The sequence below is a fragment of the Cryptomeria japonica genome, chromosome 5, assembly GCF_030272615.1.
Source record: "Cryptomeria japonica chromosome 5, Sugi_1.0, whole genome shotgun sequence".
NCBI lineage: Eukaryota > Viridiplantae > Streptophyta > Pinopsida > Cupressales > Cupressaceae > Cryptomeria > Cryptomeria japonica.
Window position 1 is genome coordinate 18886583 of NC_081409.1, and position 27578 is coordinate 18914160.

At 34.5% G+C, this 27578-nt stretch overlaps 1 protein-coding gene across 1 annotated transcript; it reads left to right on the forward strand.

Moving 5' to 3' along the window:
- Positions 1 to 2886: 2886 nt before the first annotated feature.
- LOC131078023 (L-gulonolactone oxidase 5-like) lies at positions 2887 to 19569 on the forward strand. The gene is made up of 3 exons (XM_059220299.1): positions 2887 to 3513; positions 13197 to 13405; positions 18798 to 19569. The coding sequence occupies exons 1-3, from the start codon at positions 2887 to 2889 to the stop codon at positions 19567 to 19569; spliced, it is 1608 nt and encodes a 535-aa protein (XP_059076282.1).
- The last annotated feature ends 8009 nt before the right edge of the window (positions 19570 to 27578 follow it).

A 27578-nucleotide genomic window follows, 5' to 3' on the forward strand; every position in this document is an offset into this window, starting at 1 on the left:
GGGCATCTTGTTATCTTAAGGCAAAAGTGCTAAAACAACATCAATAGCGCTACAACAACATCAAAAGCACTCAAAAAGCTCTACAATAGCGCTACAAAAACAAAAGCGCTCAATCCCCTATACAGTAGCGCTATTAAGGGTCAATAGCGCTCAATTAACCCTACGATAGCCCTGATTTGTCAAAAGCGCTCAAACTTGTATACAATAGCGCTAATGCATGCAAAAGCGCTCAAACTAGCCTCCAATAGCGCTATTGCGGTACAATAGCGCTAATTCATGGAGCAAAAGCGCTAAAACCATTATTCCAGCACCTTTGCTCCGACTTGACTTTGACTCAGCTAAAAACATATTAAAAATGCCTGAAAAGTGAGTTTTCAAATTTGCGTACCACTGGTCCGTAGTCGGCTGGGCGCTGGAACCGTCGGACTCGCTCGAATCGGTGCTCGGTGATCGAAAACGGCATCGTCGCTCTTCCTTGCTCCTCCAAATGTCACTATCAGAGCTCTCATTTTCAACTGGTCACGGTCACAAATGATCCTATTTTCACCCCTTTCACCCCATTTATACCCCCCCGCCGTCACCGTAACTTCGCCCCGCTCATCGCCGTGGTCCCCGTGAACTTCCCGAGCCCCCCATTTCTCCATGTTTCCCCCAATTTCTTCTATTTTCCACCAGTATACCTAACTTCTTCTTTTCTGCCACCCTACTAATTTTCATTATTTTTCAAAAGATCGCCCGATTTTTCGAAATTTTTCGGCCCATCTCTCGAGGGGGCATACCACCCATTAAATTTACATTTTATGGGGCATTTCTTCACACCAGTTTTTCTTTGAAACGATGTGATAAACTGCACCATCTCAAAGAGGGGCAAATGTAGTCACATAAATCTGTCCATTTTAATTAAATGAATATTTCGTATTTATTTGATTAAAAATCCACTAGCCATCAATTAATTAAATAAATATTTAATTAATTCATCCCCAAACATTCTTCTATTAATTAAATAAATTACTCAATTTATTTTAATTAATTCATTAAATCAAATTTCAATTAATTAAATAAATAAAATCAATTTATTTAATTAAAATCCCCCTTTTCTTCTTTTAAATAAATTAACATTTATTTAAATCATTTAAAAACCCCCCCCACTTGCATTTTCCTACAAATGCAACTTGCACACATTTATTGAAATAAATGAATTTTTATTTTAATAAAATCCTATGTTCCCTCACCCACCAAATCCACTTGCAAACCTAATCCCCTTCTAAATTCTTCTAACCCCCTTCCTAATTAGTCTAATCCATCCCCTAATTATTGTCACATTCCTAAGCAAAATGGAGTCACTTCTCAAAGACTCCAAAGTCTTTGAAAAGCATTTAATGCTTTGTGTGTTCAACAAATTAACCCCCAAAGTCTTCCAAGACCACTAATGGCTCTTACATGACCATTTATGGCTCTTACATAACCATTTATGGTTATTTCAATCTTGTCTCCCCAAACATTTATTGTTTTGACCATATTCATCCATTTCACATTTGCACAAGAATTTATCCATTGGATAAAAGCTTTATTCTTTGAATAAAGAGTTTATTCATTCAACCAACCTTGACTCAAAATCCCAAGGTCATATCACGCATTTAATGCTTATTCCCTCTCCTCTCAACCTATCTCACATTGACACTTGTCATCCTGGGATTGGGTTGAAAGCCCTCACATGGATTTGAAATCATTCAATCTTGACCTTTGTTGAGATTGCTCAATCTCAACCACCCATTGCTCCATTTTTCCTATAAATAGAGCCCATTCCTTCATACACCAGATCCTGAAAACTTGTATGCATCTAAGCTATAGACATTTTAGAGAGCCTTTTTAGCATAAACAATCTAATCTTTTGTCTTTTGGTTAAAATATATCATTTTAGCATTAGCATTAGCTTTTTATTTCACATTTAGAGCTATATTACAATCTCAATCCTCCATAAGCATCCATAGTGCAAAAAGCTGCTGAGAGCTACACTATTTTGGAACTTGGAGAGGAGAGGAACAAGGGAGAAGGAGCTAATCTCATGCTAAGAGATAGTTGGAGATGTCTCATTGTCTTTACTTCTTTAGTTAGATTCATTAGCATGTTTTTAGTGTCTCTCTTGGAATGCCTTCATATATTTTAGTTTTTGATTGACTAACGCTAATGCTTTGTGTGTTTTGTGTTGTTTGATCTTAAACTAACTATTTGTGCCATTTAGGAGGGCATCAATTTCTATTTAAGATTTGCATAAAACTCAAAATTTTTATAAAGTTAAGATGGATGATATTTAGAATGTTTAAATATATAAAAAATTAGCGGTGCAAATGCCGCATGTTGTATATGGGATGTCTTTAGGTCTATACAAGATAAGGTTTTATAATTAATTTATGCCCACATGTTGCATATGGGATGTATTTACAGAGCAGTAATAAATTTGGCCCCGTACTACATAGCAATCTGGTTCATCTTTAATATGGCAGGACAGAGGATTCTCAACGAGAAAGTGTATAAAATCATAGGTGAATACCATATTTAGTGCATTGATATAATGCGAGTACCATTTTTCTTGCAATGATGTAATTTTCTTGCATGAGATCAGAGTAAATTAATTATATGTGGGCACAAGCCAACCTACATAGAGTGTCCATGATAAATATCTAATCTAACTTGTCTCTCGAATTTACTATGTATGTGTCTATAAATTGGATGGATACGTGAGCCTCTAATTTGCAGCCAGTTTTGTGTGTGTGTTTCTGTGTCATAGTTTCAAATCAAAACCACCTACGAGTCTTCTTTTAACTTATCATGGATTTTTATATACCAAGAGATATCTTTTGGGTTATGATAGTTTTATGCTATGTTATGAGGGTAAGGAATGTAGGATGTAGCCCACCTGGTTCAGTAGTTGAGTGTTCCAGTGGGTTGAGCAACTGCACTGTTACAAATGGGTATGGTGTTTTTCCTGATAGAACAATCTGCAAGGCAGCACAAGTTGTTTATCCTTCAACAGAAGATGAGCTGTTGAGATCTGTTGCAATGGGTGTTGAGAAGAAGCAGAAGATGAGGGTGGTAACAAGGTATTCTCACAGTATTCCTAAGCTTGTTTGCCCTGGAGGAGACTTTGGTTTGGTCATTAGTAGCAGAGATTTAGATCATGTTGTTTCTGTTGACACTTCTGCCATGAGAATGAGTGTTGAGAGTGGGCTGCCACTGAGAAAACTTGTGGATGAAGCTGCCAAAGCAGGCCTTGCTTTGCCACATTGTCCATTTTGGGAGGGTGTGACAATTGGGGGCATATTAGGCACTGGGAGTCATGGCAGCTCTCTGTTTGGGAAAGGCAGTGCAGTTCATGAATATGTTGTGGGAATGAGAATGATAGTTCCTGCTTCCAAAGAAGAAGGATATGCTAAAGTCATCCTGCTTGCAGAGGATGATGAGGATCTCAATGCTGCTAAAGTTTCTCTTGGGGTTCTCGGTGTCATATCTCAGGTGAATAGCTTTTCCTAATAGAAAATCCAAGTAAATCAAATTTGAAAGAAAAAGCTCCGTGGAGGACTTTTATTGGGACACAAATCAATCTAGGAGAATTTATTAACTCTTAGTCAGCAACTACAACGTATTTCAATATTCTAGTGCTTCTTGCTTCTGTTTTTAAACTATTATTTTCATCAAATAAACTTAATTGGATTTTAAAGGTTTAGCGTAGAATGTCTTATATTTTAAAAAATCTAGTCTTATGTATCTTCTCCAGTATCATATTGTTGCTTTTTGATACTTTTGTCCTCGATGACAAGAAAATAAAAAAGGGGAAGTTGGTGTTGTTTAAGTTTCATACTTTGAGGCAAGTATATTAAGCATGTGGTTATATATTTAAAAAGTCTTTCTCATGGGCCAGTCTAGTGACACAGACACATTGATTTTTGCTGACGTGTTATATGCTTAAAACATCTTACTCTCGAGCCAGGCTGGTGACACGGATACAGTGAATAACACTGACTTGGCATTTATTGAATGGCATCTTTGATTTATATTATGTTTAATCTGTCTACGGACTAATGGCATATTCCTCAGAATACACTTTGTGACCGACAGATTAAAAGTTTTTCGAAAGACGTTTTGTGTTTCATTTTGTTTTTGAACAAGTTTGAAGTCCGTCTCAAACCCTAAAACGCCATGAGAGATGCAGCTGCCGTTGTAGCTAAGGAGCTCGAGTCAGTTTGTTCGGTTGAAAAGAATGATGCAAAAGTGGTCTTAACCGTGAGCTTAATGGATTTCTGGTTAGTTTGTTTTCAGTTATCAATAAGGTTGCATTTCACAGGTATTATTCTTGTTCATATGTTTAAAAGATTCAGATTTTTCGAATCAGGTTTTTCAGTTATGCAAAATGGAAATAAGGAAACAGACCTTGCTTTATTTTTATTTTGGGAAATCAAGCATCTTTAGATTATCTCTCAGTTTTCTCTTTCGGTTGCACAGTTAAACGGTTATTTGTTTTTCAGTTTGCAATACTCGTAAGATTTCGGTAACCCTATACGAGGGTTATTCTGGAAGACGTTGTGTTTTTGGGGGAATAAAACAGTTTAAATACAGAACAGTAGATATGAAAAGTGAGGAGTGTGAATAAAGTGAAAGACAAAGCATTTGTTGAAAAAAAAAAAAATGCTGTAGATTATCAGTGATTTTAGATAGTCGAGGGTTTTGAGAATCAATACTCTGTTTTGTTGCAGAGTACATAAGGCTATAATGTTTGAGATTATTCTGTTCAGAGATTGAATTTTTCTCTCTGATAGTGTTGAATTTCTTTAAAAATATGTTATTATGATTCAAAGCCTTGAAGAACATTGTTGCAAAAATCTTTTAGAAAGAATCATTTGTACAGATTGGTAAAATATTCTCGCTCCAATCACTGATGGTTTTGTGACTGCAAGATTTAAGTGCATGCATAAAATTACCAGTGGCTGTAGCTCGAGTTGAAATGTTTATTGGATAAGAAGAGGGGTTGGTGCTCCTTGAGGCCTTGTGGTTTCTAAAACTTGTGAACTGAGTTGGTGCTCTTTGAAATAATATAAGGGATCTTACCGAGTGGTTTTTCTACCCCAAGAGGGTTTTCCACTCATGAAAACTATGGTGTTATGTGCATTGTCTTGTCTCATTTTGTCTTACTGGTTTATGCTCTGATACGTCATATCTTTAGCCCTTTTCATTTCATACTTTGTTTTGTTGAATTCATGTAATGCAATCTTTGAAATACTCATTTAGATGTTTCATGTTTTTGTAAAAGATTCAATATCATTTTATTTTCTGAAAAGTCTGAATCAAGTTTTTTTCAGGTGGTTCTATTGTATATTTCATGCTTCAATAAAAGTATTACATCAAGGTGTTAAGTCTCAGTCATCTGTGCTTATTGTTAATCAAAATTGTCAAGTTCATAAAAGAAGTTCTTGTTAAAATTTTTACACTCTGATTCACCCCCCCCCCTCTCAGAGTGTTTCCACTTCCAACAAGTGGTATCAGAGCATAGGGTCCCTCATATAGGTCTGTCCTAGGGATTGTTCCTAGTCATTTGGAAGTTTTTTTTAATGGCTCATTCTCAAGAAGGTGCATCTTTATCAAGAGCTCCTCTTTTTGATGGTACAGATTATGTGTTCTGGAAGATCAGAATGGAAACATAATTGATCTCAGTTGATGTAAATGTGTGGAACATTGTTACTACAAAATATGTTGTTCCTACGTCTATTCCTTCAGATCCTGATGCTAAAACTCAATATGAGTTAAATGCTAGAGCTAAGCATGCTCTGTTATGTGGTCTCACCAAGGATGTGTTTGTTAAAGTTATGCATTGTGCATCTGCTAATGAAATATGGAGTAAGCTAGAAACCATTTATCAAGGTGATGCAAAGGTCAATTAATCTAAAATTCTCACACTCAAGAATCAGTTTGAGTCATTGAGAATGAAAGAAGATGAGACTATTGCAAACTATTTTCTTAAAATTGATGAAGTTGTGAATTCAAGAAGAGGTCTTGGTGAAAATGTTGATGAAAAAGATGTTGTCAGAAAAGTTATTAGAAAATTACTTCCTAAATATGAAACTAAGGTGTCCACTTTAGAAGAAAAGAAAAGTTTTTCTACTATGTCTCTTGACAGCCTTCAAAGCATTCTTACAGCTTATGAAATGAGAATTGGTAGTAATTCATCTAATTCTAAAGAAACTGCTTTTAAGGTAGAAAAGAAAGAGGAACCAGATAGTGAATCTGAACTTTCAGATGCTATAGAAGCCCTGCTAGTAAGAAAGTTAAAAAAGAAATATAAGGGAAAACTACCCTTCAAATGCTTTAATTGCGGTAAAGCCGGACACTTTGCTGCTAAATGTCCCTTGAGTGATCAAAACAGAGAAGAAGAAAAACCAGAAAAAGTTTTTAAAAAGAAAAAATGGAATCCTAAAAAGAAATTCAATCCATTTCAGGAAAAGAAGAGTCTTTTTATAAAAGAGGATTCTGAAAATGATTCAGATGACTCACCTTGTGAAGGTGATGAAACTTTGTTTATGGCTGAAATAGAAACTTCGATGAACATATCAGAAGATAATTTTGATGACTTAGAACAAGGTGAAATTGATCTTGAAGGAGAATTGCTTTGTGCTCTTAAGGAAATCAAAAGACTAAAGAAGCTTGTAGTTTCTCATGAAAGTGAAATTCAAATTTTGCAAATTGAATTGAAAGATTCAAAGCAAACAGTTGAAGATTTAAAAGTTTTACTTGCTGATAGTGAATTGAAAGTTAATACTTTGGAACAACAAACTAATTCTTTGCATAAGCGGATTGAGCAGTATGAAAGTACCTTGCATTTAAATGAAATTTTAAACAAACAAAAACTATGCAAGAATATGACAAGTGTAGGCTTTGAAAGTGCTAAATCAGCAAAATAGATTACTAAACCTTCAAATAGAAATCAATTTCAGGCTTATAACAGAATGACACCTTTTAAGCTTGGATTCTTTCATGGTTACTGTTTTTACTGCAACAAGTTTGGGCATAAGGTTAACACTTGTAGATTTTTACAACATAGAACTTCTATGATTGGATACAATCAAACCTATGGCTTTCCAAACACTGTGAAGTGCATTAAGTGTAACACCTTTGGACATACTTCTTCTCAATGCAAATCAAAGGCAAATATTCATAAGGTATGGAAACCAAAGTTTGTCCCTAGTGTTGAACAGTCTATGATAGTGCAATCTACATTCTTTTCAAGTAAGAAGTCACTGTGGGTGTTGGACAGTGGTTGTTCACATCATATGACAGGAGACAAAAATAAATTTATTCATTTTGAAGACTTTGATGGAGGTTTTGTAAGATTTGGTGATAATTCAGGAGCTTTCGTCAGAGGTAAGGGTACATTATTATTGAATGATGATACTCCAATACATGATGTGTATTTTGTTGAAGGATTGAAACACAACCTACTTAGTGTTAGTCAGATTTGTGATAGTGGTTATAATGTGTCCTTCACTTCTCATGGTTGTACTATAAAAACTAAGTCTGGTAAAATTGTAGCTGCTGGGTTGAGAACAATTGGCAATGTTTACAACCTGCTTGACTCTACAAACTATGAAATCAATGAAGGCATGTGTCTTATGGGTCAAGTTGAGGAAAATTGGTTGTAGCACAAACGTTTGGGACATGTGAACTTTGATAATCTGGTTCGAATCAGCAAGAATTAGAATGTTAGAGGTTTACCTATCTTGAGTAAAATTGAAAACTCTGTGTGCAAAGAGTGTCTTAAAGGTAAACAAACAAAAACAACTTTTAAGTCTAAAGAACACTCATCTACTAGATCGTTACAACTTGTTCACACAGATTTATGTGGTCCAACCAGGACACAATCCATCAACGGTGAAAAATACTTCATGCTTTTTGTGGATGATTATACAAGAATGATATGGGTTACTTTTCTCAAACATAAATATGAAGCATTTGTCAGATTTAAAATTTTCAGGAAAATGGTTGAACGTGAAACTGATTTAAAGCTCAAATGTTTAAGATCAGACAAAGGTGGTGAGTTTACATCACAAGAGTTTATAGATTATTGTGAGAAACATGACATTAAAAGACAATATGCTGCTACCCGAACATCTCAACAGAACAGGGTGGTTGAAAGAAAAAATAGAACAGTTAAAGAGATGGCTCGCACAATGCTGAATGAAGCAAATCTACCTGACAAATATTGGAAAGAAGTTGTTCACACAGCAGTTTACATTTTGAATTGTGTGCAAATCAGGGTAAAATCCACTTTTACTCCTTATGAACTTTGGTATGGTAAAGCTGCATCAATTAAATACTTCAAAATTTTTGGTTGCAAATGTTATATAAAAAGAGATGAAGAAAATATAGGTAGTTTTGATGCTAAGACTGATGAGGGTATCTTTCTTGGATACTCTACTCATAGCAAAGCTTATAGATGTTTCAATAATAGATTGAACAAGATTGTTGAAACTATTAATGTAAGATTCGATGAGCAATTTTTTCTAAGTGATGATATGCAGGATGTTGAAGAGGAAATTTCAATAAGACTGGAACAAGTTCCTAAATCCGCTGAAGCAGAAATTTCAAATGAAAAGAGTCCTCCACCAAGTCCTAAAACTGAAATTCCTTTACATACACCTTCTAGAATCATTACTAAAAGACATCCTCAAAGTCAGGTTATTGGTGAAATGGATGCTGGAATCCTGACTAGGAGAAGAGCAAAAACTAGTGAACAAGCTCAAATGGCTGAGCATTACTGTCTGGTAACTGATTCTGAACCTAAGTCTGTTTCTGAAGGTCTTGTTGATGATTGTTGGCTGCATGCTATGCAAGATGAATTCAGTCAAATAGAAAAGAATAAAACCTGGGAACTTGTACCTAGACCAGATGATAAAAATGTTATAGGGGGTAAATGGATTTTTAGAAATAAACTTGATGAATCTGGTAAAGTTGTTAGGAATAAAGCACGCTTTGTGTGTAAAGGCTATGCACAGCAAGAAGGTGTAGATTTTGGTGAAACATTTGCACCTATTGCTAGGCTAGAGTCAATACGAATATTTCTGTCATATTCATGTTATAAAAACTTTAAAGTGTATCAAATGGATGTTAAAACAACATTCCTTAATGGTTATCTTGATGAAGAGGTATATATGGAACAACTAGAAGGGTTTATCTTTGCAGATAAACCTGATTATGTATACAAGTTGAAAAAGGCTCTTTATGGCCTTAAACAAGCTCCAAGAGCTTGGTACTCCAGGTTAGATGCCCATCTTACAAAAAATGGATATACTAGAGGTGGTGTTGATAGTAACCTGTATGTCAAAAATGAAGGTAATGATACTTTGGTTGTTGAAGTTTATGTGGATGATATTATATTTGGCTGTCATAATGATGCAGTATCCAAAAAGTTTTCAAAACTCATGGAATCTGAATTTGAAATGTCCATGTTAGGTGAATTAACCTTCTTTCTTGGGCTTCAAGTAATGCAACTTGAACAAGGCATTTTTCTCTCACAAACCAAATATGCAAAAGAGATGCTTAAAAAGTTCAATATAACAGATTGCAAACCTGTTAGCACTCCAATGGAGACTGGTTGTAAATTGACCAAGTCAGATGACTCACCTGAGGTAAACCAATCTGAGTATAGATCAATGGTTGGCAGTCTACTGTATTTAACTGCATCTAGGCCTGATTTGATGCATGCAGTTTGTTTGGTTTCACGTTTTCAGTCTGCCCCCAAACAATCTCATTTGATTGCTATAAAAAGGATATTCAAGTATATTCAAGGTACTTTAGACTTTGGCTTGTGGTATTCACGAAATAATGATTTTACTCTTGTTGGTTTTACGGATGCTGATTGGGCTGGCTGTATAGATGATAGAAAAAGCACCAGTGGTGCAGCTTTCTTCTTAGGAGATCGCCTTGTTGCCTGGCATAGCAAAAAGCAAGAATGTGTTACTTTATCAACTGCAAAATCTGAATATATTGCAGCAACAACTTGTTGTACGCAATTAATCTGGATGTCTCATCAACTTGCTGATATGGGTATTATAGTTGACAAACCCATCTCCATCTTCTGTGATAATACTAGTGCCATCAGTCTTTCAAAGAATCCTGTGATGCATTCTCGCACTAAACATGTTGCTATTAAATTGCTATTTCTACGAGAACAAGTGTTGGCTAATGAATTTCAAGTTTTATATGTACCTTCTCAGGCACAAGTAGCGGATATTTTTACAAAAGCTTTGTCTAAAGAAGTCTTTGAACGGTTAAGGGATAGATTGGGAGTGTTTTCTCAATCTGCTCTTGTCTCCACCTAATGCATAATTTGAGGGGGAGTGTTGCTCTGTTGATTTACTTTCCTTTTGTCCTTGTGTTTTTTAAACAAAAAGTAAAAAAAAAGGGGGAGAAATTGGTATTTCATATTGGCATTTCACAGTGACAACAGTGCAATAGTGAACAGTGACATTGGTATTCATATTGGCATTTCATAGTGACAACAGTGCAACAGTGAACAGTGTCATTGGTATTTCATTTGAACAGTGTCATTGGTATTTCATTTTTGGCATTACAGACTTGGCATTTCATTGGCATTGGCATTTTTGGTATTTTAGTTGATATTACAGTGGTTATAGTTGATATTACAGTGATATTACAGTGGCATTGGCATTTTTGGTATTTCATTTTGATATTACAGTAACATTGGTATTACAGTGATATTTCAGTGACAATTGGCATTTCAGGCATTGGTATTTCATTACAGTGGCATAGGCATTTTTTATTTTGGTATTACAGTTTGGTATTCTTGTTTGATACAGATCAGATTGGGAGTTCATTATTCTGACAGTACAGAATTGCATATTAAAGGTTCAGTGTTGATTGTATATGTTGTATTTGTTAACAGTGGAATTCCTTACATTGATTTTGGTCCTTTCAGTTGACAACATATTTCATGGCAATGATGGTTTAAGTTTTTTTTCTTTTTTTTGCCATCAAGGACAAAGGGGGAGTTTGTTGCTCTTTGATACTTTTGTCCTCGATGACAAGAAAATAAAAAAGGGGAAGTTGGTGTTGTTTAAGTTTCATACTTTGAGGCAAGTATATTAAGCATGTGGTTATATATTTAAAAAGTCTTTCTCATGGGCCAGTCTAGTGACACGGACACATTGATTTTTGCTGACGTGTTATATGCTTAAAACATCTTACTCTCGAGCCAGGCTGGTGACACGGATACAGTGAATAACACTGACTTGGCATTTATTGAATGGCATCTTTGATTTATATTATGTTTAATCTGTCTACGGACTAATGGCATATTCCTCAGAATACACTTTGTGACCGACAGATTAAAATTTTTTCGGAAGACGTTTTGTGTTTCATTTTGTTTTTGAACAAGTTTGAAGTCCGTCTCAAACCCTAAAACGCCATGAGAGATGCAGCCACCGCTGTAGCTAAGGAGCTTGAGTCAGTTTGTTCGGTTGAAAAGAATGATGCAAAAGTGGTCTTAACCGTGAGCTTAATGGATTTCTGGTTAGTTTGTTTTCAGTTATCAATAAGGTTGCGTTTCACAGGTATTATTCTTGTTCATATGTTTAAAAGATTCAGATTTTTCGAATCAGGTTTTTTAGTTATGCAAAATGGAAATAAGGAAATAGACCTTGCTTTATTTTTATTTTGGGAAATCAAGCATCTTTAGATTATCTCTCAGTTTTCTCTTTCGGTTGCACAGTTAAACGGTTATTTGTTTTTCAGTTTGCAATACTCGTAAGATTTCGGTAACCCTATACGAGGGTTATTCTGGAAGACGTTGTGTTTTTGGGGGAATAAAATAGTTTAAATACAGAACAGTAGATACGAAAAGTGAGGAGTGTGAATAAAGTGAAAGACAAAGCATTTGTTGAAAAAAAATAAAAATGTTGTAGATTATCAGTGATTTTAGATAGTCGAGGGTTTTGAGAATCAATACTCTGTTTTGTTGCAGAGTACATAAGGCTATAATGTTTGAGATTATTCTGTTCAGAGATTGAATTTTTCTCTCTGATAGTGTTGAATTTCTTTAAAAGTATGTTATTATGATTCAAAGCCTTGAAGAACATTGTTGCAAAAATCTTTTAGAAAGAATCATTTGTACAGATTGGTAAAATATTCTTGCTCCAATCACTGATGGTTTTGTGACTGCAAGATTTAAGTGCATGCATAAAATTACCAGTGGCTGTAGCTCGAGTTGAAATGTTTATTGGATAAGAAGAGGGGTTGGTGCTCCTTGAGGCCTTGTGGTTTCTAAAACTTGTGAACTGAGTTGGTGCTCTTTGAAATAATATAAGGGATCTTATCGAGTGGTTTTTCTACCTCAGGAGGGTTTTCCACTCATGAAAACTATGGTGTTATGTGCATTGTCTTGTCTCATTTTGTCTTACTGGTTTATGCTCTGATACGTCATATCTTTAGCCCTTTTCATTTCATACTCTGTTTTGTTGAATTCATGTAATGCAATCTTTGAAATACTCATTTAGATGTTTCATGTTTTTGTAAAAGATTCAATATCATTTTATTTTCTGAAAAGTCTGAATCAAGTTTTTTTCAGTTGGTTCTATTGTATATTTCATGCTTCATTAAAAGTATTACATCAAGGTGTTAAGTCTCAGTCATCTGTGCTTATTGTTAATCAAAATTGTCAAGTTCATAAAAGAAGTTCTTGTTAAAAATTTTACACTCTGATTCACCCCCCCCCCTCTTAGAGTGTTTCCACTTCCAACACATATATCTTTTTCTGCAAGTTTGTTTGAGCTTGCCTTTCAAAAATTTCATGGATGATTATCCGTAGTCAAAGGTATAATAAAATAAAATATATTAGAAGTATGTTGGTATATTTTTCATGTTTTATAATCTGTTAAGGTTATAGAGATTAAAGACTATTAAAAAAATTATATACAATACATCATCGTACTTAGTTACATGCTGGCGAGTCAGGTGGTGATTCGAACTTGTTCAAGGTTCTGATGATCTACTAGATTGTATCACATCCTTTCTTATTAAATGTTTGGCCATGGAATGCAGAAGGTCCGACAAGATTACCTAAAGTTCAATTTCAAAGTGACCTTCCTTTAACTTTTTATGATTTTCTTAAATTATGCTCTGCTTTGATACAGGTCACCCTTCAACTGCAGCCATTGTTCAAGAGAAACATTACAAATCTTGAGAAAGATGATGGGGACGTAGAAAATATGGTACTCACATTTGGCTTGCAGCATGAATTTGGAGCCATATCATGGTATCCTTCACAACGTAAGGCAGTATACAGAGTAGATGACAGAGTTCCTGTGAATGTCTTAGGAAATGGAACAAATGACTTCTTTGGGTTCTGACCATTCCCCACTTCAGTTCTACAGGCAATCCGTGAAGGAGGTACTAAATATTTACATTACTAATATAGACATAAACCGTATTGTTCCTTCTAAGTTACATAGTTAATATCTATAAGTTGATGGTCATATAGATGCTATGAATCAGATGTTGGAGATTCTGATAGAACAATTGCCAATCAATTTGTTTTTCATTGTTTTTTTTCCTCTTTTATAGTTTATTGGCAGTTCTCTTGTTAATATCTCTTCACGGGTTTAGTTTTCTTCACGGCTTTAGTTTTATTTAGATTAATTTTTCATTAGTTTATTTATTAGGTTTTTCTGTTCCGGCAGTTTTGTACAACTGTTTTTGCCTCCTCTTTATATCTGCTTGTTTATTTTATTTTGTATGTACAGTTTTTTCATTGGAATACAAATTATATTCAGATTGCCATTCTTTCCATTCTTTTTTTTATCTGCTGCTAACAGAGATTCCAGATTGTTATTTTCTGCTAGGCTAACAGTGGTATTAGAGCTTTGGAGTTTGGAGTATATTTTTATGTGAAGCATTTGAACATTGCAGCTTTCTATAAAATCAAAATACGGAAACAAAAAAAAAATTGATTCAGGTGAAATCAATTTATTTATTTGTACAAGAATTTTATATCTTGTTATATTTGGTAAAGTTTGGCAAGAGATTTTGAGCAATCCTATAAATTTGCAAACTCTACAAATTCTATATACATTTATTTTCAATTTACAATGCCGTCCATTGTTTCATTGATTCGGGAAATATTAACTGGAAAAGATACTTGGTTGGAATGGCATAGAAAAGTGGAAAATACATTAATTTTTAATGATTTATGGTATAAAATATGTGATGGAGATACCCAACCTACAGAACCAACAGATGTTAAAGAAAAAGAAATTTGGAATTATAAAAATTCAAAAGCCTTGGCTTTGATAAGAGCTTCAGTTAATGGAGATGTATATCGTCATATACAGGGATGCAAATTTGCTTGGGAAGCCCTTGACAATTTAAAAAATTTATTTGATTCTCATTCAGAATTAGAATTTATTCAGTTACAATTAAAATTGTTCAATCTTGAATTAAAAAATGGTGATGTTATGAGTTTGGCTTCTGAAATTAGAGCCATAAAACAAGATGTTAATGCTGCTGGTGGGAAAGTTGATATTTATCTCACTGCTTTTATTAAGGCACTCCTTCCAACACATTCTACTTATCTAGAGTCCCTTCAAGCAAGTAACCAATTGAAAACCATTACTTTTGATTTATTGGTTGAAAAGTTGGCTGAACGTGAAAAAACTTTTGGAAGGAAAATAGATAATACTAATGAAAATGTTTGTTTTGCTCACCAAGAAAAACCTCTAAATAAGAGCTCTTCAAGAGGAGGTTATAATGATAGAGGCAAAGGTAGAGGTCAATGGAGGAAAAATGATAATCAAAATGATAGGCAACATTTATATTGTAAAAGATGTGGTAGAAAAGGAAGTCATGAAGCACATGAATGCAAGTTGTCATGGGATAAGATAGAAAGTTTTAAAGAAAATACTTTTAAGCAAAAAGATAAAATAAAAGTTTATAATGATGATAAACATTTAGATGATAAAATTCCAGGAGTAGCCCAATTTGCTTGTGATAGTGATGGTGATCAATATGTGCTTTCTATTTTTGACTTTGCATCTAATTCCTCATAGTATGATTCTTGGATCTTAGATACTAGAGCCACACAACATATGACATTTCAGCGTGATTACTTTGAGGAATTTCATGAAAGTGCATGTGGTCCAATTTATTTAGCTGATAAATCAAGTCTCAAACCTATTGGAAAAGGAACTATTCGATTTAAGTTGCCTAATCTTCTAGACTTTGTGCTTCATGATGTATTGTTTATTCCTCAATTGCAACATAATTTGTTATCACTAGTATTGATTCGACAACAAGGCTACTCTATTCTGTTAAAAGATGGGCAAGTTGTTGTTAGAAAACAATCAAATAATCAAATTGTATTCACTGGATGTGAGGATGGGAGATTATTAAAACTAAATGGCACTTCTTTTTCTAAATTTTTTGCATATCTTACTGAAGAAGGTAGTCTATCTCCTGTTCTTTTATGGCATGCAAGACTTGGGCATATTGGTTATGATAACATTCATATCTTGCAAAAGCATGGTGTTGATGGCTTACCTGTTTTGCCTAAAACAATTGAAAAATGTGAAGCATGTATTCTTGCCAAGCAACATAGAAATTTTTTTCCTCGCTCCACTTGGAGAGCACAAAGAAAATTGCAGCTTATTCATTCTGATTTATGCGGGCCTTTACCAATAAATTCTGTGGGAGGATCTAAGTATTTCATGTTGTTTATTGATGATTACAGTCGCATGACTTGGATTTATTTCTTGCAGCAAAAATCAGAAGCTTTTGAAATTTTTAAAAGGTTTCGTGTTATGATTGAAAAACAAGCTCAATCACAAATTGGTACTCTTTGAACAGACAATGGTGGAGAATTTACTTCTCTAGTTTTTGAGGACTATCTACGTCAAAATGGGATCCAACATCATCTTACTGTTCTAGGTACTCCTCAACAAAATGGTATTGTTGAACGAATGAATAGAACTATCATGAATATGGTTCGTGCAATGTTATATTTTAAAGGAATAAAATTACATTTTTGGGCTGAAGCAACAAGAACTGCAGTTTATCTTCGTAATAGATCTCCATCATCTACATTACATCAATCTATTCCATATGAAGTGTGGTTTGGATATCCTCCTTCTGTTCGACATCTCCGCATTTTTGGTTCCACTTGCTATGCTTTAATTCCCAAGGACAAAAGAAGTAAGTTACAACATCACAGTATTAAGTGTATTTTTCTTGGTTATTCAGAATCTTCCAAAGCATATCGGTTGTATGATGAAGTTAACAAAACTTTCTTTATTACATGTGATGTTGTATTTGTTGAAACCTCCAACATTGCTGAAAATGATGAATGTAAATTCAAACAACTTGATACAATTACAAATTTGTCTCCTTTGATAGAAAACTCTTGTGAGATTCCACATATAGAATCTATATCTCCAAGCGATCTAATTCACATTGCTCCATCAATAAATGACCAAGAAGAAGCCCATCATGATGAGCTTGAACTCTCCAAGCTATTAACCACTAATACAACATCTAGTAATGAAATGCTCACATCTTTTGTGCAACCAAAGTCTTCTCATAAGTGGGCAAAACAAGTCCAACAAACATTGAAAGATTTAAGACCTAATGAAATAGGTAAAACAGGTACAAGAAGCTCTTACAAAGCAAGGCTCCAAGCTCAAACCAATAGTGCAGATAACTTGGAGGCCATTGGTGAACTCAATCTCATAATTGACTCTAAACCATCATCCTATAATAAAGCCAAAAATATTACAGTATGGAGGAAAGCTATGCAAGATGAGTATGATGCTCTTTTGAAAAATGGCACATGGCAGTTGGTTGATCCTCCACTTGGCTGTAAACCTATTGGCTGCAAGTGGATTTTCAGGAATAAATATAAAGCAGATGGTACACTTGACAAACACAAAGCCCAACTTGTTGCCAAAGGTTATGCTCAAAAGGAGGGGATATATTATGATGAAACCTTTGCACCTACAGCAAAATGGACCACCATTCGTGCTTTGTTGGCCCTTGTAGCTAAATATGGGTGGAAAATTCACCAAATGGATGTTAAAATGACATTCTTAAATGGTGATCCCAAAGAATCAGTTTATATGACTCAACCAAATAGGTATGCAGTCAATGGAAAAGAACATCAGGTATGCAAGCTTGTCAAATCATTATATGGTTTGAAATAAGCTCCTCGAACCTAGTATGAAAAACTTACCGAGTATCTTTTAAAGTTGAATTTCCAGCATTTTGAATTTGATGATGCCACACTTTTTGTTAAAAAACTTGATAAGATTATTGTCTATCTTATTGTTTATGTGGATGATTTATTTATCACTGGTCCCGATGAGAATAATATTCAAAATGTGAAAGAACAACTGAAGCAAGGTTTTGATATGACTGATTTGGGCCATCTTCATTACTATTTGGGTATTGAGGTAACTCAAACACCTCATTTCATTTTTATCACCCAACAAAAATATATTGGTGAACTTTTGCATAAGTTTGGCATGGCTGATTGTAAACCCCTTAGTACTCCTATGGAGCAAAATCTTAAGCTCTCTTCAGATGACCCTTCAGCATTGGTTGATGCAACTATCTATAGGAAACTTGTTGGTAGTTTGATTTATGCTACAACTACCCATCCAGATATTTCTTTTGTTGTTGGAGTTCTTTCAAGGTTTATGCAACAACCTAGAGAAACTCATTGGTTAGCTGCCAAGTGCATTCTTCGTTATTTGCAAGGTACTCAGCACTATGGGCTCAAATACTCCAAGACAAACCAATTTTCTTTGGTTGGCTATTCCGATTCCAATTTTGGAGGTGATTCTATAGATGGAAAATCTACATCCAGGTATTTAATGTATCTTGGATTTTCTCTCATCTCTTGGAGATCTACAAAGCAATCTGTTCCAGCTACCTCTTCTTTCGGAGCTGAATATATGGCCGCCATTGAAGCAACTTGGGAAATCTTATGGTTTCGAAGAATTCTTGAAGACTTGTAGACACCACAGATTTCATCAACTCCACTCTTCATTGACAATCAATCTGCTATCAAAATGGCTAAAAATCCAGTATTTCATGATCGCACCAAGCACATCAATACAAAGTTTCATTTGATTCGGCATTATGTGAAAGATGGCACCATATACCTTAAATATTGCCCCACTGCAGATCAACCAGTAGATATTCTTACCAAGGCTTTGGGCAGAGAAAAGTTTGAGATGTTCAGAGAAATGCTCATCTTAACCCCTTCAATTTAAGGGGGGGATGTTAATATCTCTTCATGAGTTTAGTTCTCTTCACAGCTTTAGTTTTATTTAGATTAATTTTTCATTAGTTTATTTATTAGGTTTTTCTGTTCCAGCAGTTTTGTATAACAGTTTACAACTATATTTGCCTCCTCTTTATATCTGCTTGTTTATTTTATTTTGTATGTACAGTTTTTTCATTGGAATACAAATTATATTCAGATTGCCATTCTTTCCATTCTTTTTTCTATCTGCTGCTAACAGAGATTCCAGATTGTTATTTTCTACTAGGCTAACATCTCTTGTCTCTATTCCAAGCTAGTTGTACAAATAATTCTTGTGTTTATTTCTTCTCACGATGTAAAACTAAACTATATTTGGTGTTCCAAATTTGACAGAAGAAGGAATAGAAGAAATCAGTTTTGCATATGGCTTTTGTATCTTCTCAAATCTTCTGTGATATTTTGGACGTGAATTTGGAAGAGGATTGACGAACGACGGCCAAAATTTTACTGGGTATCTAGTAACAAGCTTCCAAGAAAAAATGCAGACTTCTGGATCATGCCTTGCTAGCCCCAAGGATAAGGCTTGCCCATGGGATCCTCGAGTAACAGGCCAATTCTTCCACGAAATTGGATTTTCTATAGGTCTATCTAGGATCAGAGACTTTCTTCTTGACCTCAAGGAAATCCGAGACATGGATAGTACAAGCTTCTGTGGGGTCGACTTCTATGATGGTATCCCGTTTCATTACGTGAAGGCTTCAAGTGCTTACCTTGGCAAAGAAGAAGATTCAATAAATGTAGACATGACATTTTACAAATCTCATGAACCATTTACTCCTGCCCTGTATATAGATGTTATACAAGAGATTGAGCAGATGGCTTTTTTCAAATATGGAGGAGTGCCTCACAAGGGCAAGAACAAGAATATTGCTTTTGTGGGTGCCATCCAAAAACAAAGTAAAGCGGAAGAGTTTAGGAGGACTATGAGTAAATATGATTCAGAGGGTTTTTTTTCAAATGAATGGACAGATGTTGTGTTGGGTATGAGAAATCAAGATGTTGTGATTTATAAAGATAGGTGTGCTTTGGAAGGACTGTGTATGTGTTCAGAGGATGCTCATTGTGCTCTTCATTATGGGTATTTGTGCACATCTGGAAGAGTTTTCAAAGATGCAAAGGTTTGCAGGAAACAAGAGGGAGAGGGAGAGGGAGAGGGAGAGGGAGAGGGAGAGGATAACGCAGAACTTTGAATTTAATTGCATTGCTTTTGTCTAAAAGAAAAGTGGTGATAACATGGAGATATCATTAGGGAAACGATTGAAGTGTTAGAATAAGTCATAAATGAAGTGTACGTCTGATGTTAAGTTTGAATAGAAGTCTATAAATAAATTGTGATTGTAATCACAATCAAGCATGAAAGTCAGTTAGTTGGAAGTTGGTTGAGTTTGTTTTATATATATATATATATATATGAAAAATCTGTTGATGAATAAAGTATTGTAGTCTTCTTTGTTTTATTTTCTAATGTTTTCATTATTTATTTTTCAAGTATAATATTGTGTTTTGATATTAGAGTTAGGATTCTGTAATTTCCTTCTTTTTTATTTTATTGTTTTGTGGTGAGATAAAACTTGGTTATCTTATAGTTATCGTTAAGAAGTTATTCAAAGAGGCTTTTTGTAGAGGGTGTGTGAATGCTGCATGGACTTGTGGTGGAGCAAAAAGAGAATGCTTTCTTTATTGTGATGATGCTTATATTCTTTGAGGTAGGGTAATGCTATACACTACTTCTAAGGAAGAAGCCACTCCATGCAATATCTCCAAGAGACCCCAATTACATTATCATACTTCACACACATCTCACAATGATAATCACTTTCTTTTATATGCACATCCTCCTAATAAAACAATGGAATTGTAAATCCTAATGACGGTCTACTCAACTCGACATAATTAATTATACAAATTATTCACATGAGTCAATGTAACTACCTAAGGGATGTGTGTTACATCTCAACATCTCCATCCACCTAAACACCTTATAATATCACATCCATAGTTACATAACATGTTGATAAGAACCAGACATATAATAATAGGTATAATATATTGCACAAGGTAATATTACATGACACAAGAGATGTATGTGGAACAACATCCCCTAATATACAATATATGCAAAAATTATAGTAAACCATTGAGGTAGGGTAACATCATACAATAATCCTTAAGGAAGAAGCCACTCCATGCTATATCTCCAAGAGATCCCATATATAATATCATGCTTCACACACATTAAAATGTTAATCACCTTCCTTTATATACACATCGTCTTGATAATATAATGAAAGGGTAGATCTTAATGAAGACCTACTCTTGATTCTTGATATAATTATTTATGCATGTATTTAACCTATCAAACATAATAATCAAACTAGATGAGGTGTTTATAAAAATTTTAAATGCTCTGAAGAAGGTCATACATTTGTGTGAAGAATATTTAGAAGATTTATTTAGTAGGAGCATAAGAAAGTTAAGAAGGGAAGAAATTGAAAAGGGAGGAGAAGTTAAAATAAATCTGGGCAAAGAATTAAGATTGTTAACTAATGAAATATCATTGACAAACAAAAAGATGAAAATATGTTTTGAAGAGTCACAACCCACAGACTAGGACCCATCCCCATTTCTATATAAAAGTAGAAGAATTTTAGTTAAAGAAGTACCACAAACAAAAGAAGAGGAGAAGGAAGAGAAGAAGGAAGAGAAGAAATAATAGAGAATATAGTAAGATCCCTCGTGAAATGAAATACTTGGAGAAGAATTCTTTGACATTAAGTTAGAGCGAGACAAGGGTAGAGAAATAAGATCTTGAATACCCTAGATTCTTAAAATGGATATAAAATAAATGTACCACACTAAAAACCTAAAGCAGAGTAGAAACCCAAATCAAAATAGAAACCAAGGAAAATGGAAGTTTCAATCAAGATCCTTGTATTTGGCCAAGACACCACAAAGGTAGTCAAACTTGTACTATTATTGGAGCCATTTTGGGAATTAATTGGTAAAGAAGAAGACTGACCAAGGTTGCTATTTCTTGTATGATCCATAAGAAAGGATGAATTGGATTGGTACATGAAAAAATACCCCAAACATAATGGCATATGGGATGAAGCAAATTTTTTTTTTAGTAAACTTTGGTACCCCTTACATTATAAAAAGTGTGTGTATAATGAGAGACTTGGTTCAAAAGGAGAATGAATTTGTGAAGGACTAAGACAAAAGGTTCAAGGAATTTTGCTAGAAGTTGGAGGAGTTGCTAATAGAAAAATAAAAGATAGAATGGTTCGCCTTCGGACTACAAAAAGACACTAGAGTAGGGCTAGATGGAAGAGTTTTTGAAAAATTTATTGACCTGATCACAATGACCTATTGGATAGAGGCCCAACCTTGGAAGAGACTAGAAAAATATGAAACCAAAGAAGCCTCGAGTCACCTTAAACTAACAATCTACAAACTACTTTTAAACACCTAAAAATGTCTCATTGATCATTGATGCAGAGCCCTACCTACACACCGAAGGACAAATCCAAACAAGGTTAGGTTTATGACCCCTCAAATGATCACAAGGGTCCTACAAGGAAGGACTCCACACCTTTGGGTGAAACCACTCACAAATCCTCTGGCTTAGGCCTACTCAAGATGAGTAAATGCCTCAGTACCTACAATACACCATCCCATGACTTTCTGCTTCTAAGGGATTTTTAATTGGTTCATTTATGGCAATTGAAGACTGGTCCAAGCATTGGTTTTGGGTTTAGAATCCAAATCCTTATACCTCCTTTAGAAACCTATCCCCTAGGCTAGTAGCCCTATTTAGCAATAGAATTGATCTTAACTCCAAGTATTCCACACACTCATACAAACAAATTACCATTTCAGGTACCCTTTTGGGAGTTTCCTTTATCCCCAAAATGGTTTGATCAGATTCACACTTTCAGGGTCTGAACCCCTTAGAGACCAAGAGACCTAATTAGGGCAATTAGGCCTATTTTACAAAGCAACTACAAATTATTGAATTCAAACTGAAAAGCCAACGCTATAATATTTTATGATGATTGTCCTAAATTTGCTTAAGGTAGTCACATAGATATGCCTACCTAGTTTTGCTTCTTTCTCCTCACAACCAAGTCTCCCCTACAAAAACCCATGGAAATCCTAAAATACATAGGCCAATCCTACACTCCACCAAAGGAAGAAACTTCTAGTCGACTAGAATGCAAGTTATGGCCATTTTTGTCTAAAACCCTCTCCAAACCCTTACTTTCCGGGTTACAGTCAGAAAAATGGAGGGTTCTCACTACTCAGGAACAATCAAAACCTTAGACCACCACCAAATCAAATATAATTCATTTCTCCATCTAATCCCTGAATTATTTTGCTCAATTCAATCTGTACAAGGATGTACAACCTCTGCAAACTCAGAATTTTTGGGAAAACTCAGTATTTCAGTGTTTTGATTGCTACAACTTCAAACCACAACATCAAAAAACTTGGGAATCATTTCCACAAGGTTTTGTACAACTCTCCAGTGGTTGCCAACTAAATTTGGAGGAGGTTGGAGCCGTTGAAAGGCTTACACCAACCGCATTTTGAAAAGTTGCATTTTCAAAAGTTGCAATTTTGCACAAAAAGTTGGGAAACTCTCTAAGGTTAGGATCCACACACTTGGATCAAACAAACACCCCTAAAAAATCCTAAAAACCTATCAAACACAAAACCAAACCTTCTACTACCCCTATTGACCACATTGTCCCAATTGGCTTATCAAATTGCCTAATTAGTGACATGGGTTTACATGGTGGGGTTTATTGAATACATGAAACAAACTTGCATAAACACAAGACACTAAGACAACTACTATGATCCTAGTCTTCATCCTTAGAGCCATGATTTGCTTGTTGATGAGGTGCCCCTACACCAATCATGTTCTAATTATTTGTCCTATTAGTTAAATAATTTTTTAATTATTTAATTCATATTAATCTTATTCTTTTGAACTAAATTAATCATCACATTCTACATTACTAATTATCCAATTTCCATTCTTCAATCATCTCGTCATTCAAACCCATCTCAAATATTAATTAAATATTAACTATTTAATTAATTACGATTTATTTCTTAGTTAAACAATCTTTATTATTTAATTAAGCTCATTTCTAATGTTTAAATAATTTCATTTAAATTATTTAAATTATTAATTATTCCTCCAATTTCCTAAATTCTAATTCCAATTAATTTCATCCAATTTCATTTCATGTTTTCCCAAACTCGAATTTCATATCATTTCAATTAATTTTATTTCATCAAATTAACATTTCACCAAATGTGAATTTTAGTTAATCTCATGTGCATTTCAGCATTCGAAAACCCAAATTCCAATTCAAATCAAAATGGAATTGAATTTCAATTCAATCTCCTATAGCACAAGTTGAAAATCATAACTGAGCAATCAAATCAGTTAACTCGGTTAACTAATCAATCCCCCTTTTTAACTCTCAATCACCTTTTTCAGACTAACCAGTTATCTCTTAATAATTTCAGTCATCTCTCAATCAACTCTGTCAACTGGCTAATCTATTCAGTTCACTAACCAATCTATTTAGTTGACTCCCCAATCAAATGAGTTAATCAATCAATCTATTGAGTTCACTGATCAGTCAATTTTAGTTGACTATCAATCAACACTTGAGTTCAAATCCTCACCCCTTCTGTGTTGAAAATCTATAATTCAACCTCATTTCTCATTTCAATCTAGAATCACAAAATCACACTCTTCGAAATAGTTGTCTAATCTATACAAGAAATCAATGCAATACCTGAGAGCCAATTCAACAACAACTCAGGATAAGAGAAATGGAAGCTTTGTCAAATCGATTGAGGGAGTCTTAATTAGATTTATTTGCTCAATTCAATTGATTTTACATTATTTGATTGTTATTTAGGATTAATTATAATTAGATTAGAGTTTTTGTTTCGCTCTTATAATCTGATTAATTATGATGATTTAAACCCTAATACAAATGGTGAACCCGATGTGAAACAAACATATCTAACCTTCGTTCTTTGATTTCTTTAATTTTGCAAGTCTATAAAAACCCATAAATTGCAGGTTCACAATTGATATTGCATAAATTCACAATCACAAATATCAATTCGCAATTGATGCAGGAGCATCCCCGATCTTTGAGGAATCTTGCATCAACCAAAATTATTTCCTTTTAGTTTATTTCTTGTTTAGTTCATTGTGCAGTTTTATGTGTTCTTATCGGTCGGTACCAGTAGATACTTTTTGTTGTGGATCTTATTTTCGGTTTTCAAGCTGGTTCATGTGCTTAATTCCAATTTTTCAGTACGTTTGGATTCTTTTTCGATCAATTATCACTTTCGGTTGACTTTTTTTGTGTTCCGGGATAGTTCTTGTGCTTACCAGTTGGCTTTCCTTCATTACTAGAGTGATTCTTGGTGTGTGGATCTATTTTGGGTCTTGTCTGATGTTCTTTGGCATGTGGCCTACCTTCCTGCTCAATTGCACTTCTTGGCTGCTATTTTTCGAAAGGATTTATTTCATTCTTGGGGCCGACCTAGTTACACGTTTCATTTTCCTACATTGAAAATATAATCTTTGAGGCCGACTCAGATATGTTTCGAAGGGTATATATAGGGTATATATAGGGTATTATGTGATCATTTGTATCATTAGAGGAAGTAGAATGGAAAATAAGGATGGAGATTTGCAATTAGTGATCCAATTGATTCTTAGAGTCTCAGTTGGATTGTATCTGGCTCGAGGCCTGCATGTGACCGATTAACTAGTACCAAATGTTTTATGATGATTATATGATGATAACCAGTTGGTTGCCGAAAGTTCTAAGTCAATAATATGATCAGTTAATGTTATCTTGCTATGTTTTCTTGTTGCTTTTGTTGTGCAACTCTTTCTACATAAGCTAGTTAGCTCTCTTTGAGGGTTTCACCAGTTATGGCTGCACCAAGTGGTATCTGAGCTAGTTATGAACCGGTTGGTAGAAGAGTTGTTTGCGAACCTCGAGGCATTCCTTTGGGTGGACAATGATGCAGAGCATCTATCACAAACCATAAAATCTTCAAGGGTATTATTGACCCAAAACTAATACAAGACATTAAACTTGAATCAAGAGGCATATAACAAGATCAACCACTCTTCTCAACTCCAAAACTCACAATATGATCATTAAGTGACAATACAAATGATATTCATCCATCCTACAAGGCAATAACAACATGATCTTTACACAAGGATTATCTATCAAGTACTTCCACCATACACTACCAATCAACGCCAAACCAGTTTCAAAGGTTAGATTCCATCCCTACAGAAATTAATTCAAGATTTTATATCATAACATTCACCAGAACATGAGAGAAAAAATTCATTGCCATGGAATACCCTAGTTCAGGGTTTCATCCTTAAAAAATAGTTTGTTTTTTTTATATTAAGTATCATAGAATCACAAAGCTCATTTTTTTGCTCATTTGAGCATCCACGTTTCAAACTTATTACAAATGCCAACTCCTTTCGAGAAAACTTATTACAAATACTAGCTCCTTTCGAGCACCAAACTAGAAACAACAATTGGAAGACCAAGGGTCACAACTTAGAAATCCACTTTAAACAATGTGACATATACAACCTTAAAAAACAGTTTTCACAAAAACAATCACAAATTATTCAATTCTTAACAAAATTAAGTCAAACAAAAAGAACTGGAAAGAGGATTGAAATAAATTTCCAACACATATAGTCTTTCTTAATTATTATTATTCATGTGGCCATACCAAACGCTGCAACAAGACTATTGCTGTTGTCACCAGTCTGTTTTTCACCATGAACTGTAACAAACAGTCATTAATAACTTCTGAAATAATGATCATGAAGCCAATCACTTTGGTCAGAATTTATATTTCTTATCTAAAGAATGTTTCTAAAAATTATAACTAGATCGAATGGTTAAATCAAAAGTTATGAGGATTTTTCCAAAACAGGTAACCCTTGGCAGGGTTTTGACAATTTTTGAAAAAACAAACATATCTTGCCAAATACTCCACAAAAATGCATAAGAAAGGATTCATTCAAATATATTTCATTAATCTATCATTAAAATATATATACATATAAAAATTACACCAAATGTGATCCTCCATGGATCTATGATAGTCACAGATTCCTTGAAACCTTATGACAGTTTGAGGGTTTGATGGATAATCTTTGTCAAATCCCCTCCAAATTGCTCCACCCCCTTTATCTCGACCAAAAATGGTTTTATAAACCATTTCCAAGTCCTCCTAACTACTTTAACCACCTCATGACCAGTGGATTGCATTCTTACACTTTTGTTGCACTTTCTGGCAATGTTGCAACTTCGCATTTTTTATAATTTTTGATAAATTACTACTACACTTCACCCTGGCCTTCATGGACACCCCTAACTTTTTATAATGGATTAAATTTTATAAATTATAACATTTCAAACCTTTTTGGATTTTCTTCACACTTTGACCATAGTTGACCCTATCAGGACCTATTAGGTCTCTTGATACAAAATGGCTCATGAAGGCTTACAACATGAATTATTTTGATACAAATGGTCTCTTGTGACCTTATAATCATTAATGGAACATTAAAAATAAAGAAAAATGTGGTTTGTATTCATGATACATCTCCATGGATAGGTGCCCCTACACCAGACAGATTGCGGATTGGAGGCAGGTTGCACGGGTGTTCAATAGATTGTTGAGGAAGAGGCAATTGAAAGCAGTAGTTAGATCAACAAGTTGAGGCAATTTATTGGAGTGGAAGAGGCGATGCCGCTTAGAAGGGAAAACCCCCGGAGGGTAGAGTAGATGATGACGAACTTCAAGAATGAAGTGAGGAATGAAATCTAGAATGCATTGGCTAGTTTGCGGAGGAACCCTGAATCTGAGGATGAGTATGAAGAATCTGGTGAAGAGCTTGAAGAGAATGAAGGACTAGAAGATAAAAGAGAGGAAATATTCCTGAGAGAAGTGGCACAAGTGAGTAAAGTTCATAAAGTTGAATTTTCAAATTATTCTGGAACACTGGACCCAAAGGATCTGATTGACTGGATTAGAGAGTTGGAGGATTACTTTTAGTTTGAGGATGTCAAGGACCTACAGAGAGTGTGTTGGCACAAACTAA

Coding starts and splice junctions, on each gene's coding strand:
- LOC131078023 (XM_059220299.1), top strand. CDS start 2,887: ATGAGGGTAAGGAATGTAGGATGTAGCCCACCTGGTTCAGTAGTTGAG. Junction 3,514..13,196: donor TTCTCGGTGTCATATCTCAG/GTGAATAGCTTT, acceptor GCTTTGATACAG/GTCACCCTTCAACTGCAGCC. Junction 13,406..18,797: donor GGAACAAATGACTTCTTTGG/GTTCTGACCATT, acceptor TGAATTTGGAAG/AGGATTGACGAACGACGGCC.